The 16,692-nt window shown below is 38.8% G+C and overlaps 1 protein-coding gene across 2 annotated transcripts; it reads right to left on the reverse strand.

Moving 5' to 3' along the window:
* Positions 1 to 1,038: 1,038 nt before the first annotated feature.
* Positions 1,039 to 14,356, reverse strand: LOC125690421 (carbonic anhydrase 3-like). Of its 2 annotated transcripts, none has more exons than XM_048938728.1 (7): positions 14,144 to 14,356; positions 13,867 to 13,972; positions 9,347 to 9,465; positions 7,420 to 7,512; positions 6,563 to 6,628; positions 4,103 to 4,258; positions 1,039 to 3,027 (listed from the first exon to the last, which is right to left on the reverse strand). In XM_048938728.1, the coding sequence occupies exons 2-7, from the start codon at positions 13,955 to 13,957 to the stop codon at positions 2,908 to 2,910; spliced, it is 645 nt and encodes a 214-aa protein (XP_048794685.1). In that variant the 5' UTR covers positions 13,958 to 13,972; positions 14,144 to 14,356; the 3' UTR covers positions 1,039 to 2,907. The 2 variants fall into 2 exon arrangements, with proteins under 2 accessions (XP_048794685.1, XP_048794686.1); XM_048938729.1 differs by having other exon boundaries at positions 13,775 to 13,972.
* Positions 14,357 to 16,692: the final 2,336 nt, after the last annotated feature.

A 16,692-nucleotide genomic window follows, 5' to 3' on the forward strand; every position in this document is an offset into this window, starting at 1 on the left:
TGCATTGTATGCATAAAAGTTATGAAGGATTTAGTGCACCACACTGATTAGGAGAATTTTTACAATTTATTTATCTCATCGGTGCCCAGAGGCTTTTTTCCTCTGTTTAAAATAGATGAGGTAGCAAAACATTACTATTTTGTTATTGATGCTATCAGTACCAATACTGTTCGTGAATGCAAGAAATGTAATGGAACAAAACTGTGTATGTTTTACATGACAAAGTCTAAAGCACATTTGCAGTGATGTTGACAATCTTCAGTAGCAATAAATTCAAGAATGGAGTAAGAGCAGATGCAAGGAGGAATAGTCTAAATTTCAGATGGGTTTTCCTCTGTGCCTATACATAAAAACACGTCTGCTGTTTGAACCACAGTTGCTTTGCAATAGTTGATACATCTCTATCTATTCTGTCAGTCAAAAAGCAGCAGAGGAAACATGAAAATAAAGGTCATCTAATGTGTGGCAACATCTAATGTGGTAGCAACTGCACAGCGCCAGGGCAATTAAGACATCATTTCACTTTAGAAGTTTTACTTCGTGTACTTAAGAAAGTACAAATGAATCAGGAACTTTCAAAATGATATAAATATTCAGCTTGGTGATCAACATACTTGCAAGAATGCACAATTAAAGTTCAAGTTATTGATATTCATACATGAATCTATGATCTTATATTTGTGTACAGGCAAGAAAAAAAAAAAAAAAACAACTAACACTTTTTTTGTACCTGAAAACATAGAACAAGTGATTTTGTTCTGAGGTAAAATGCATTCTACTTCATGTCTCCTGCTTTTGAGAATCTGATTGATAGGTTCTACAGAAATCACGTTGAGAAATTAAAACTAGTTGTAACAGATGAAAAGGCAGTTGCTAGAATGTCTGTCCATCCTTATAATATGAGCATCATATGTATCAAAGAGAACAGTAGCAAGGCTTTCTAGTAAGTTCTTGTTACTTTCTATCATCATTCACCATTAGAAATAAAACAAAAAAAAATCAGTTTCTTATGTAAGTCAATTTATTGGTTCTCTGAAGACACAAAAGCTGTTATTTGGAGTGCAGACAACTAATCCTGTTTTACTGCTCCAATAACAAGAAATCAAAACATCACAGTCAACAGGTTTTAAGGTAGAAAGGCTCAAATTCTTGTCTCAGTTATTTGTGTAGAAATTTTCTGAACACTAAGATCAACTGCATATGGATATGTGAAAAAAAAAATTACATGTAAGACAGTGCAGTAGAAAACAGAAAGTTGCTTATGAGCTTTCTGTAGAAACATTTTTGTGTTGAGATGTACAGTTCAAAGACCTAAGAGTTTCTTAGAATTAATGCTGTTCCACATGTTGCACATCTAAAATCAAAAACTGACCTGACAAATGCCAGAACATTTGTAAACAGGATTCAATCAATATGTTAGTTCTGCTTGCTTGGTTTTTAAAATAAAATTGCTTTATACTAAGCAAATAAGATTCTAATAAATCTTATTTATCTTCTAATAATCTTCTAATAAACTGAAATATTAATTCTCAATGGGAATTCAGCAATTCAAAATTTCTAAATACAAAGGATCAAACTCCACATTCAGTTTCATTCCTGAATTCTCATTGAATTGTGCTGGTAATAACTGAATTTGGCCAATGTTGCCTACTTGTTGCTTTGCTGTTGGAGAACCTTTTTTTCTAGCAAAGGAGAAAAGTGAAGTCGTGAAGGATAACTGGGAAATTCTCATTTTAGCACTTGTGTCCCTGCTTTATTTCAAACACAGACATACTACTTATGTAAATTGCTGTGAACATGTTTGTTGCAATATCTCCAGAAAAACTCTCTCTGCTGCCTATTGATGAGTTGGAGGAAGACAGAGAATCCAGGAGCTTCATACGTGCCATCTGAACTGTCTCCCTAGAAAGTGAGCAATCTAAACAAATTCCACATCGTCTCCAACCATGCAAAGGTACAGTAAACAAACACTTAAGTGATTTTTCAGTTGTAGGGAAGACAAATGACACGAGTCATCAGCAAAGACTCTCTCCATATGCAATAAAGACCCTAAAGGGTGAAATCATTAATATGTAAACTAAGATGCCAAAAAAAAACCCAAAAAACAGAGCATCAAAGGCAAAAACGCATCGTCTGGACACATACTAGCAGAGCAGCAGCAGTAAGGCTCTTCCCTCTTAGCAAACCTAAAATTGCTATCCTAGCAGCACGACAACAGCAGTGCTGTGGCTGGATGGGTGAATTAACAGTAGCAGTGAAACAAGGAAAGATCAATAGGCAGCAGCAGAACGTGGCAAAGACAGCAAATGCTATAATAACAGCAAGATATCTTTTTTCTTCTTGCAAAAGCTGAATATGCCTACTTGCATTCCGAGAATGCTATTCCTGGGTAACAAACAGTGAACAAGAGAGGGAAGATAAAAAGGTGGTATGTTAAACAGGAATTTATTCTTTGGATGTTCACACTGGAGATGGGATATCTGAGGAAGATCTCTACAATGGATGCTGTAGGCTGTGGGCATTTTAAAACCTGTTTGTGTACTGTTTGATCCAGCCGCTACTTCTGCTTTCCTGAAGTGCTGGTTCACTTTTTTGCCTCCGTGACATTTCCTTTGAAATCCGTTTGAAATATTGATACCGAGCCCATTTTTTCCAAGACCACATGGCAGAGAAGTGACACTATCACAAATGCTAAATCACTTGTGGTCAAGGAACACATGTATCTCACATTTCCTCCACAAGGTTAGTAATTGCATTTGCATGGAGTATTTTTTCTGATTTAAGAGACAGATTCAGTTTTACTACTCAGAATTTTAAGCTGAGAAACACAGAACTTTATCCAGTAGAGGACAAAAACTAACTATGCTTTAAGATGCAGGGATTTTCTCACTCGGGTTCCACAGGGCTTTACTTGAACGAGGCTCTCACAATCCTGCCATTCACAGGCTGAAGTGGGCGCCAGTTATCAACCAGTGGACACATGGGCTCGTTCTCACCATTCTTGGAAAGGCTACGGAGCCTTGCCATCTGCAAGGAAGAAAAGGGAAAGCATCCATGTGAATTCATCTGGAAACTGCACCTTGATGCCTAGAACAAACTGAAGGAGAAGAGGAATTTTGTTATATGGTCACTAAAATTACTGGTAAAGACCACTGGTAGAGATCTCTGCAGCCCACCAGCTACCATGGTTTCTGTGGATTTTTACAGTCTTCATCCACACACCTGAAGAACAACAGATCATTTGATCCTTGCCTGGGATTCTTTGGATTTTATCCTGAGCCACACTCACAACGTGAAACAAGAGTAGGGGCTTCTTGTGACCCTACTGGAATTGAACTTCAGTCAGATCACTTGTGGAGGGTGCACAGGATGAAGGAGGATGCAATAGCTGGTCTGCAAAAATTGTTTTTTGGGGAAAGGGCAGAGAAATGTATGCCAAATGGATTATTAATCTAAAATTTCAGGCTTACTACATATTTTATTCACAAAGTACAAGAGTGTAAAACATGTTGCATCCATGTGAGAAAACAAGAATGCTTTAAATATTTTGTTATTCCTATTTTCAGCACACAAACTCTCTCACAGTAGCATCTAGTGGAACTTGAGTCTTACTTCCATAATAGTCACACCAACTCCTGAGGTCAATCTAGAATCCTGATAGCAGGATTCCTGAATTACAAATCATCTTACAAACATCATTTCGCACATCTGTTGAATAAAAAAATTACCTAGACTGAATACATCTGTCAGATCAGTACAAGAGCTACCTTTTCATTATTCCACCTTTACAGAATACAAACAAATAATCCAGACTGTAAATCTGAATAGCCTCAAATTAAAGGACAACATCCTTGCAAAAGAGTAATCTCATTCTAAATGTTTACTTTTTTTTTTTCTTTAGTATTCTCTGTCTTCTGATTCTCAAGGTCAGTTTCACAGTTTGATTCAGCTCAATTCTTTTAGCAGGCCATTTCTTCAAAAAAGCCTTCAGCTTTTCCTTGTCAAAAAACGCAAGGTAATATGGCTGGCAAACCATCACACTGACACGGTTTGAGACTATTGAGAACTGGTAAATGGGTTAGCAGAACTAGTCGGAATTTACCTGGTCTGGGCTGACTTCAATGGGCTCCCTCAAGAGAATCCAGGTGATGCACTCTTCACAGGGGGGTGTCGTAAATGAGCCATGGTAGGTCCAGTAATCCCGAGATTTAGGGAAAAGAATTGATGGATCAAAGTGCTGAAAAGGAGCCTCTTTCCCCTTACAGAAAGGAAAAACAAATCTCTGCAGTAACTCTGGGGGTATACATATTAAAAGAACACAGGAAGTAATTAAATGTAAAGATAAATGACAGAGACCAACCTCCTTTTCTTCTTGTCAAGTATCAGTCCTGAAATTAGTAACAACTGTTTAACTTCATAAATAAATTAAGAGAAATTACAATCTGAATTGTGCAGGACCAAGACATATCCAATTATTGTATTTTCCTATTACCTTCACCCTCAAAAAATTCATTTGGGGTTATAAAGTACTGGAATTGGCTCCCCAGGGAGGTGGTTGAGTCACCATCCCTGAATGTGTTTAAAAACCATTTAGATGTGGTGTTCAGGGACATGATTTTGTGGAGGGTCGTTAGAGTTAGGGTAGTATGGTTAGGTTGTGGTTGGACTTGATGATCTTTAAGGTCTTTTCCAACCTGAGCAATTCTATGACTCTATAAACATTATAAAATTTTAGCACTGGGGCACTGCCAATAATAGCATTTTTATCCGAAAGAACAGTGGCTGAGCATTTACCCAACATTCATTCTTCCTCACCTCTACGAATTCAAATCTGCATCTTACTCCTTTCCAAATTATGCTCTACTTACACTGTTGTGGCAACACTCTCAATCTTTTTGTTGGCACTGTTACACTTAAAGTAAAAAACTGAAATATTCCCTGGAGGGGTACAGGGCCCTGAGTTCCTTACCACTACAGATCAATATCACCAGAACGATTCCAGACAACATTTCTCAAAAAAGTTTTTCTTTCCTACCAAAGCAGATACTCAGGAGAATATCTCCACAGCAGTATAATCAGATTTTCTTGTCTCCCCTGCAGGGGAACAAGAACTAAGTAAGAAAATTTTGTTTTCTGCTGATATTTAGGAAAGCAAAACCAATTCTTCCTAATTTCTGTTTCTATGATGACAATCTTCTGTAGATAGACATGAAGAATTATACAAAATAGTCAGAGGAGCTGAAATCTTTTCCACACATCATTGCACAAAATACTGGCAGTAGGAATAACATCAAGACTCCAAACATGTCTTCCTGACAAATTCAATATGAGTTTGCAAATAACTTCACCCCCCAAAAGTTGTGCTTTTCAGTAAATATAGCACAGTGCCCAAGAAACTCCTCTGCTTGTAATGTGTTGTAGCAATTGATAAGTACACTGCAAGATAAGTACACTGATGATACCATCTACTAACCTGTCTTGATAATAGTCTTGGTAAAATATATGTTATAAGAAGGAAAAAAACCTTAAGAAATAAAACGCAAGATGCGGATGATTGTAGACGTACCCATCTTTCTCTGCTTTTCTTGGAATGTTGCTTTTTTCCAGAAGTAAAACATACAATGTCTGTAGGGTATCTGTTTTTCTGTTAGAAGTCACAAATTCTGCCAGAGAGGCAGTCTTGGACAGAAGGTAAGGGAGTATTTATCACTACCACCTGGTTATCACTATGTGCTACAGTGCTTCTTATCGCCTGTGGCATGTAAATCTTCTGCATGTAAATGGCCAAAAAATGACATAGGGATTGTATGAGGATGCTGAAACTATATTAAGACGGATCTTGTAGACAAAGTAGGAGCAAAGGGTAGGAAAAAAAAAATGACCTTCTATTCTCCAGGAAATATAAATGAATTTTATATGAAGACTAAGAAAAGACTGAAAAATTAAAACTAGTAAGACTGAGTTTGTAGATAACAGATTTCAGACTTGGATCCTCATGTCAGTGGCACTATGTATATGCTTGAAGTAAAGGCAAAAAATTCTTCTAAATTTGGAAGAAAATGTGCGTAAACTTTGTAAAACTGAGTCCTAGTGATCTGGTGTTGTAGTCAAAATCAGATAAAATAAGAGTTTCTTTTTTAGCATCATTGGAATAACGATGCTTATCGTGAAGGACAATGCCACTGTGTACCTAGGAGTTAGGTTTATAGCATATAATCATGTCAAGTAACAATAGAATTGGTGATGATTTTTCTCTGTAAAGAACTCTCTTCTGTAGTTTTACATACGTAAATACTTCTGTCCTTAGGTATGCATTTATTTATTCTAGACCAACAGCACCTGCAAGGATTGAAAAACATCCTCTACAACAACAGGAATAATAACATAAGTGAAGAGTTACATGATTACTGAAGTAAAATAAAGTGTCCTACTTCAAAGTCCAATCTATCACCTCTAGTGCTAATGTCAGGTACTAGAACGCAAAAAAGAGTGGATCTCAATTTCTAATTTCTGCTTCTGCTGCTTTCCAACTACTTTATAATACAATATATTGTTTCGATACCTTGGTCTTTATCTTGTCAATTTCTTCAAGAATTCTCTTCATTTCTGGTTTAGGAGTTTTTCCAACCTATAATGCAAATCAGAAGTACTGCGTTTTTTCTGCTGACACAGAATATTCCACAGCACATCTGCAGTCACATCAGATTTGATGTAAGACCTATTCTGGGGTCACTCTATTGCTTATGTTCATGACATTACACACCTCCAAAAGCATTGATGTAGCTCTGCATCTGAGAAGAATGAAGACAGTATGCAAAAGACATGATTTTATTGCCATGTCTTTTTCCAAAAACAGATAAAATTTGGTTATTCAGGAGATAATTCCTTCCTTCCTATTCCTTCCTTCTTCTTCCTTCCAAGTTTATAAACAAAATCAATTTTAAAACATCTGTATTGTAATATTCTTATTAACCTGCTGTACGTCAAGGTTAAAATATTCAATGAACTCCTTTTACCATCAATTCTTTCAATTACCAAGTCTTTTGGAGCGCTCCCAGCTCATGTAAGGACCAGCAGGAGACCAAGGAAGTGAATCGATCAACATAATCTTGCTGACAGGTGCTCCTCACTCAGTACAAATCAGAGCACAGAGCTGAGCAGCAATCAGGGACAAAGTCAGCAAGTGCCCTAAGAAGTTGTGTCTACCTCATTCAGTACTGTGCCACCAGTGTCATGAATGACATCTGAAGTTTGCTCTGAATGTAAGAGGGCATGGAATCTGAAGGGCCCAAGGACATACGTGACCAGCCTGTGTATCACTTACAATGTTTTCCAGTAAAATAATGCAGTTCAGGGAAAAATAATAGTAAAAGATGGAAAATACAGAAAATATACAAAAACTGAATATTTGTCACTTACTTTTAGAAAAACACCCACAACAGCCACACCATCAGGTTGTTTCAAAGCTCCAGCAAAATTACCGTGTTTTGGATTCCAGTGTACCAGATGTAACTAAAAATCAATAACACTTCAGTTGTAAATGCAAAAAATTGCCAACAGAGCAGTCTTGCATTAATTAACCTTACATTATATTAAGAAAAGTTTCCAGTACACAGCAAGTAAAGGAAGGGACATGAAAACGTATCTCCCTATGTGTCCATGTGCTCACACTTTCTATAAACATCATTTTGCATTTAACTGAAGCATAAAGAAAAGGAAATACCTTTTAAAAATTCATCATTCAATCCAACTACAAACAGTTCAACCCAAGCATGTGACATGCACACGTGCAGTGTGTCAAACACCTACTGACATGCACTTCACACAGGCAGATTTTTAGACCTTCAGGTTATGCAGACATCACCTCAAGGATTTGCACTGGGTTCTATCCAGTACATTTGATATTGCTTTGCATCTCTTACTACTCTCTGCACACCATAATGGAGAGCAATCAAGATTCTAACTTGGCATTTCTTTCTCATTTCTACTTTCATCATACATGTCAAGTTCTGTATCTCCTTCCAGAAAAATCTCTGGTGCCTCAGGAATCACAAAATAAGTAATGTCTGGAACTTAATACCATACTAACCAGTTAGATTTTGGTGCATATCCTGAATGCAAATCTTTAGCAGTTTTCTTTAAGCACAGTATCTTATTTCTCTAATAGCAACAAAATAAAGAGTATGTAATGCTGTTTCTTTTCCCTTGAGAACAAAGATATAATTGCTAAGGATAAAGGTAGAGTAGCCATACATCTTTGGCCACATTCTGGCAATATTTCTATACTTCCTAGGCATCCTTCTCTTGTGTCAATTCGAGGAAGTAGAACTTGTTTAGTCAGACACAGAAAGTTGAATACTAATGCAGTTTGACTGTGGCTGAGGAATAGAGGAAAAGAGAATACACCAACAAACAGCACTGACAGTCATCTCAGCAATGTCTATGCACACTGATCCTGTAAAATATCTGCCAGAACCTTCTCTTATAACTGGTGCACAGAGCCCCTGAAAGCTCTGCACCTAAAGGATGAGTTATTTATGGTAGGAAATCATTACTGCAGTCTTTTTTTGTGAACATATTGTTAGCCTATTCTCTGATGAGATGGACGAAGAAGGTAATACTTGCTTGTAATTCACTAGCACCACTAGTGAATTCATTCATATTTATTAACTGAGGAAGTCTTCAGGACCTAAAACAATCATTAATTTTAGCAACTTTGGACAGTAGTGGCAAGGTGTTTATATATTATAAGAAACAACCCAAGTATCTTTTCTCTTCATTTCTTGAAAATAGACACAGAGTTTTTAAAGAGTTTTCAGGAAATAGAAGGTACTCTACCAGTCCAGATCAGTTTTAAAGTAGATCTAATTTTAAACATCAGCTTATCAAAATGTACTTTTAGCCAGTTTTTCTGGTCATTAGTAATGCCTCCTGAAACTAACTTAGTAGTTTGAATTATAGTAGAAATTACTAACAGAAAAAAAAACAAAAAAAAAAACATCAGCAGAAAACAGAGCTTTTTATTTGGAAATAATGTATCACTTTGTCTCAAATATTTTTAAAACATTCTACAGAAGTAAAAAAAAAAACCAAAAACCTCTTTCTCAGTGAATCAAATGGTCATGTTAGTATGTATGTGCAAAGATATGTTCGTTGTCAGATACAACATATACCACTGCACGACGATAAATATTCATAAGTTTCATGGACAAATTATAAATAAAGCAGATTTTAGAGAAAAAAAAAGGATAGTTGTGTAAGGGAGAATGGTTAATCTGTTAATCCACTCAGATGCACGATCGAATCCCAGTTAGTGCTGAACACTACTATTAAAAGTAACTCCTACCTCTGCTGCATATTTCACCCCATCTATAACATGCTCAGAGCCGTGGTCATCAGCAGAACCCCAGTGCAAGTGCAGCTGTCGCAGCCTGTAGGCTCCTGTGAGCGGCCCACCTCTCAGCACTGCAAGTGATAACCTGCATCAGAGCTGGCCTACAACACGGGCACACACACATTTACCAAATGGGGACCCTGTACCTTACAGGTTTGCAGCACCTCCTGTAAATCCAGCTGGTCGCAGCAGAAGCCCCAATACTCACCACTGTGTAAGAGCGAGCTGAGTTCTGTGTAACTCAAAACGAGTGCTATTTGAATTGAGAACTGTACATGCTGCCATTCAACAAGCACAGAATCAAAACTTAGCTGCCCAACAACCCCCTTTCCTCTGGCAAGTATCTTACAGTTCCTGATGTAGAGGGAGAAAGATGCTATTCACAGCTGTTTCTTTTCAAGAAAATGGCCTGTAGTAAAATGGTTCAGATAGAACTTTGAATCGAATCCAAAAGTGCTGTGAAACACACCTACAGTGTAAGACCCTCATACTTGTTAAAGTTCAGTTATTTCAAACTATGCTAACAGCATATTTGGATGCTTCCAGGAAAATAATCCTTTTTTTTTTTTTTTGTAAGTGAGGGATGAGAAGAAAGTTGAGCTTACATGAATTATAAAAGTATTCTTGAGCAAGCAATACCTTTAGTCTGCAATTGACATAAACACCAAAGAAATAAATTAAGAAACTACCTTTTCTGATGTTCTTAGGCAAATAATGCTTGCCACATATCAGCAATTGAAATAAACTCTGACTTTCAAAACACATCTGCTCTTTCAGCTTGGGAATTTCTTTGAGTAGGGACTGCTTATAGGATAAGCTCTCAAATGTATTTTTCCTTCATTACGTAAGACAGGAATTAAACGTGTTTCCTTACACAGAAAGCTGATAATGCTGCTCACACCAGCAGTGCCAGAAGACCTTGCTTAAATTGCATTCAAGTTTGAACTTCTAACAATAGATTTGAAGTTCAAAGTTAACATATTTAAAATCTCCTGCATCCAATGGTGTCAAATTTATTTTTGATATCATATGTGCTGGAATACGTACAGATGTGCTAAGCACGGACCAAAAGCTTTGACTTTGCAGTTTCTCTTTTTAGTTGGCTTGTGTCCCAGCCAATGACAGAGTATGGAGGGCAGAAACAAAGCACTGCTTAGAGTTTCAGGCACATACTCCTCTTAGATTTTGAGTTTGTTAATACATAAATTCTCGTAACTTACTAATTATTGCAGAGAACCTTCATTGAAAGATGTAATATATCACAAGATATTCTTCTTGCTTCGTTTTTGAACACAGGAAAAACAGGGCTTAAATTCCATGGCTCACATTCTTAAAAGTACTTGCTTGCCACACACTGGAATCAATGCAAGGCAGGAATTTTCCTTCAGGAGCTGAATTCGGGTGCTCAACCTACATTTACAAGCTAAATCAATACCAGTTAGAAACCTATTTAGCAGTGGCTTCTTACAAATGGCCCGTTCCAGAGCTCAGATACTGTGCAGCACATGGAAGCAGCACTTCATAATGGTCTGCAGATCTCTGACATAAATCTTTTCAACATGCAAGATTTTCCCATTAGATAAGACAAAAATAGACTTGTGCCTACTGAGCTCAGCTGTTGCCATCATGGAAGTCAACAGAAGAAGGTAATATGTGTTTTCGAAATCACTTTTCCTGTGGTTCTTTAGAGCTGTCAAACACTGTATTTGATTCCAAGCAGATAAACCTCCAGGAAAGGACTTTCTGCAGCAGCCTGCAGAAAGTTAGTAAAAGTAGCAGGTAACGAATGTGTGAACTGGGCGTCCAAAAGAACAGAGATAATGGGGAAGGAAGGGAATGGAGGGAAGACGATTTACAGGATGGGCAGGAAGGACTACACCAAGGGCTGCGCCCTTCTTGACCAAATCAGGGACTTTCTCCAAAACAGTTCCCTGGGCAGACACTTCCTTGAACAGCCTCCTAAATATTTCCGCTTTTAGGAATCTGCAAAGACAGAGCAGAATCATCTGAATAGCTTCATAATCAGTTTACTTTATCACAGGCTTTGTGCCGCGGTATTGATTTTATACAATCTTTATGAAAAAGTAATCTATAACAAAAGCGTAATTTATTATTTACCTGAAGCCTCTGTATAGAAACATCAGTAGTGAATATTACAGCACTGCAAAAATACATGACCAAGAGATGGTTTAGTGTCCTAAATATTTTGGATACTATCCATGAAATGTGGAACAATAGCAGATAGCTGTAATGGTAAATAGAGGAAACAGTCCAGGAAACAATGAGCTCATCAGAATAAACAACAAATGATTGTAACCTTTCAAAATACCGCAGATGTATTTCATCAATGATATAGCTTACTAACAACAGGTTTCCAATACAAATGCCATCAAAGCTGACACAGAAAAAATACAAGAGAAAGTAACTGTTTTCCGTAAGTATGGCTGTTTTTCTTCTTGCCTGATCAATACTGCATTCTCTTGAGATGTCTTCAAATTATATGGCACTGTGAATTCATATTTCACTTTGACTGTTGCTGTCTGTTTTGTATTCAGAATTATGTACTGATACAGCTCTGGAATCTAGCTTTGCACAGTCTAACTTCAGAGATGCAAGGCTGATCTCTCAAATAACAATGCCACTTCATAGCTTTTCAGACTTCTGCAAAGTACAGGGAAAAGAATCAAATCAAACGTCAAAGTCTGAGTTAAAAGAATCTGAACACTTCCAGAGCTTGTTGAACAGTTTTGGAGCTGCTGCTCAAAGTAGATGATTGTGCTCATAAAGGTATATTGTTTGCATTCAGCAAACTTGAAGAAGGAGTAATGCTTTCATAGCACTCTGTTGGTGACTGAAGTATGATGACAACTCTAATTTCATTTAACTGCATTCAGTTACTTCCTTTTGAACATACAGACATAGCCCTGCATTTCACCCTGTTAAAAATTCTACAAACGCCTATGGCGTTTTGCTTAAACAGGCACTGCAGGCTTTGAGCTCTGTTCATCTGCTTTATTTTATGAAAAATAACACTGTTATACCTGATTTCAGATTATATTCTTCTCATTCATGCAGTTTACATATATTACAAAAACACCATTCTATATATTATATAAAAATATGCAATGTTAAACCTCCCCTGATGTTAAGCTGTTACTGCATTAGAATCAAAACATTTGCACTGGAGTTTTTACAGACTGAAAAGGCTGAATTTGAAGAGAAGGGTTTAAAAGAACTTCCTATCTTGAGAAGTCTAAACTCTGGGTTCAGGACTTTTGATGCAGGAAGAGGCAGCACAGAATCATAGAATGGCCTGAATGGCCATAGAATGGGTTGGAAAGGGCCAGAAAGGTCATCTAGTTTCAACCCCTTGCCACAGGCATGATCAACCAACCACTAGACCAGGCTGCCCAGAGCCACATCCAGACTGGATGTATGCATGAGATGGAACAGAAGTGTTTGCACACATTGTGCAATGACAGTTAGTGACAGAAAGAGTAGAGCAACAAGAAAAGGCCATAAACAGCAAGGGATGCTATAAGAAGTTGCTTGCTTCCTTTTGCATTCAAGCAAATACCTCTCTGCAGATTCTTACAGGTAATGGTAACTGCGTTTGTGATTTAACCACATCCATTTCTCCTATCTGGAACAGTCAGTAAAACCACAGTTTTAGATAGCTGGTCAGACCAAAATGTTATAGGTGACTTTTGCCAAGAGAAGTTCCAGATTAAAAGGCTGATTTTTGTGATTTAGTGGTAAAACAGTAAAGATACTGTCAGAAGTAGAAAAAATAGCCAGAGGAAACTGAAGATGATGTCAAGCATGTAGAAGAACATGAATACAGATAGGATGTCTTTCTGAAAAAGAATAAACGCAATGTCCAAGTGCTCAAATACACTGGGACGCTGAAAATCTCAGAATCTGAAATGGCTGAACAGAGCAATCATCAACCTGACTGTGAGGGTTTGAAACAGAAGAAATCAAAGTCAAAGTCTATGGCAATGTATGAGCTTTTTTGTTTACAAGTGTCTAAGCCAGTGCATGAAATACTTCTGGATGAAATTCTCTCACCTTACGCAACATCTGAGGACTGTCCATGCTGAATGTTACATAGGGAAGAGTTAGCAGTAATGCTGGCTGCTGCTAAGAGCCTACCCCACTAGATCTGCTAAGAGCCATCTGTGCAGCTACAGCCCCTTGCCCAACCTGTTTGCACAACATAAAAATGGCAGGACACACCAAAATAAGTGCTGGGACCACCTCCCTTGCCTACACAAAAGTCTTCATTTGTGTGGGCTAGCTGTTGTGGGATGCTTTGATTCCAAGCGCTTTGTGAGCCTTCATTCCTAATCACCCCCCAAAGGCAAAACAGAAGCTGACCTGATCTATCAAAACTGTCATCAAAGACAACCCTGCAGGTCCGCCCGTTGTTCAGGATGGTTTTAGCCGCCCCGGGATCGTAACTGGCATACCAAGAAGCAAGAGAAGAGTCGTGCCGCACATCTTTGCTGTTGATCTCGATGGGCGACTGCTTCTGTCCTTTGGCCATGGGGTAGTTCTCATGCCAGTGCTCAGGTCCTGGTGGAAACGCAAGGGATGTTCACCAACGCCTCCGGCCAGGCTGCGACCCCCAGCCCCCAGGGGCTCCCCATTTCACCCGGGCATTTCATTCTGAACGGGGACGGCCGACCCCGAGCCCTGCCCACCGCAAAGCCAGCCCGGGCCGCGCTGCCCCGCGCTCCCTCTCACCGTTCTCGCTGTCGTAGCCCCACACGGACTGAGCCATGCTGCCGCTGCCCGTCCCGCCCCTCACCCCCGCGGCTCCAGCGACAAGGCGCTCCCGTCTCTTTCTCCCCAGAAGCTTTTTATAGCCCGCCGCCGCCCCACGTCCCGCCCTGAGAGGTGGGCTGGAGTGGGCTGGGGGCGGTAGGAGTCTGCGAGGAGGGCAGGGCTGGGGGCGGGCAGGGGCGACTCGGCTTGCCCGGGGTCGTTCCCTTCCTCTCGCAGCTCCGAACAGAGGGATGGATGTGGAACACAGCCTTTTGTCCTCTCCCTCACAGCGTGCCCTGCCCCGCGGAATATTTTCCCCTGTTTGAGGGCAGCGCCACTGGTTGGAAATGCACGTGGATGAGGCTGGGCAGGCTTCAGAGTTCTGTCTCAACTGGTTATTGCAAATACTCCTCTGTCAGCGGCTACAAAAGACATTGTAGCTGTCTGAGAAATGTCTCGGAATGCAAAATCATATTGCTACGCAAAGTCAGCCTCTGTTGCTTAGAAAATAAGTCCATTCCTTCCTGTTTGGTCAAATCCCATTTGGTTTTTTCCACTTGCTTCTCATGTACGGAAGGAGCTTTGCACTGGATGAGTACAAAACCACACACACTTGCTGACCATTCATCCTGCATTCTGCCAAAGGCTGCAGCACAGAACATGGATCCTCCGTTCCCTGCAACTGTGTCATCTGCTAACATCTAGCAATAAGGAGTGTGTTTGAGGCTGAACTGCTGAAATTCAGTCTGAATCTATTGTAGAACATGGCCAGGTGTTGGAGGAAACAGCCACAGCCAGGTATTTCAGCCTCTACAGAAAGCATTTGTCACGTCAAGCAACTTAGCAATTGGTATTTTGGTTAGGAAAACAGCTGTTTTCCAAATGATGGAGAGTTAATGATCACAGTGGTGATAGTTGGCTTTCTTCCTGCATTTCTGTTGAATGTCAAAGCTTTTCTTTCAAATGCCACCTTCGCTACAATCTCCCATGACTTTGGCAGTCCATGTTATTACTATTGCAATCACTATCTATCTCAAGCTAAATGCTGCCTCAAACTGCATCCCTCAAGTTAAAGGTTTGAGAGTCTGCCAAGAGGTCTTGCAAACTATGGAGATTCCCAGCAATAACTGCAGTGAGGTTGATCGTGTGCCCATCAGTACTGGAAAGTAGATTGAACTTAAAACTGTGCCTTAGAGACCGCACAAGTTAAAAACTGCTTGTACTGACGGGGTACAGGGAAAAGCTTGAGAAGGTCCAATTTACAGAGGATAAGGTTAATTTGATCATATTTTGCATCCCACAAACGTCTAGAGGATAAATGTTCCACATATGGTTTACTTACATTGCTAGGCTAAAAAATAACTGAATTTGGACTTTGTTCAATTACACTACAATGATTTTTCAAACTTGATCAGTAAACTCTTCTTACTCTGAGATTACTCGTAGGTAGATACCCACTTTTTGACAGAAAGCTAGGACAAGATCTCTCACTTAGGAATCTGCTTCTGATTTATATAGGGCTCTATATTAAAAGTTTTTTTATATATTCTCTATACATCTTTATATAGAGAATATAGGTTGAAACTCATGAAATCTTAGATACTTACACAGTATTGTAAGAAGTATGCCTGCCAGCACCTTTAAAGATAAAAGATGTGCTTGTTATTGATGTGACTTTTAAAAAATGTAGTTCCTCCTATCTTCCTTAGACAAAAAAAAAAAGAAAAAAGAAAAAAGAAAAAAAAGGAAATGATAGAAAGTTAATTATAAACAGTGGTGTGGAAAATCATATCATCTTTTCACTTCAAAAGAAAAAAAAGAACTCTGAAGCAAAAGAAAATATAATCTTTTACTCTGTCATCAATGTAATGTCACATTTGTTTGCAAGGACAGGCATGTAAAGTTGACACCTGTTGCAATTTTAATTCAGAAAGCTTAGACTTTAATCCTTTTCAAATGGTTTCTACTTTATCTTGGTAGAGAGAAACATTTGTGAGCTCATGAAATTCTAATTGGAGCAGCTTATTTTCTTTCTGTATAAAGAGACAGTTTCAGTAGGCTTGATTATAATAGGCTCAGAGAGAATTTTAGTCAACTTCATGCACACACAAGGAGTGCTTATTGGGCCCATCCATAGAGCTAAGCAACATGATTTGTATGACGCAGAAAAAGGGGCATGTCAGTGCTTCCCTAGTGTTTCATTTCATTGTCCTACATGAGATTTTACAAAATTTGCTGTTAAGGAAACCTATGGTAACAGCAAAAGTCTTCACATTTAAATTTTCCAGTGAGCTAGTCCTGTTGTACCCACAAGAGCAAGTCAGCTTCAGCACACGTAAGGTGCTGACTTACACATGTAAGTGACAAATAGTAGGATCAGCAGTGTGGGTTCTTGGAGTCAACCCCAGACACTGAGTCATATCACAGTGTTTCACTGACTTTGTGTTGTTACTCTTTTCCTTTTGCTTTCATCATCAAAGGCAGAACAAAAAGAATATGTAGGAGTTTTATCCGTATTAAAAGGTAAT

Source organism: Lagopus muta, chromosome 3, assembly GCF_023343835.1.
Source record: "Lagopus muta isolate bLagMut1 chromosome 3, bLagMut1 primary, whole genome shotgun sequence".
Classification (NCBI taxonomy): Eukaryota; Metazoa; Chordata; class Aves; order Galliformes; family Phasianidae; genus Lagopus; species Lagopus muta.

Bases quoted from the DNA above. Each gene is read 5' to 3' on its own strand.
- LOC125690421 (XM_048938729.1), bottom strand. From the start codon at position 14,180: ATGGCTCAGTCCGTGTGGGGCTACGACAGCGAGAACG. The intron at 13,973-14,143 runs GTGAGAGGGAGC...CGTTTCCACCAG, and splicing joins GGGCTACGACAGCGAGAACG to GACCTGAGCACTGGCATGAG. The intron at 7,513-9,346 runs GTAGGAGTTACT...ATTGATTTTTAG, and splicing joins GGGTGAAATATGCAGCAGAG to TTACATCTGGTACACTGGAA.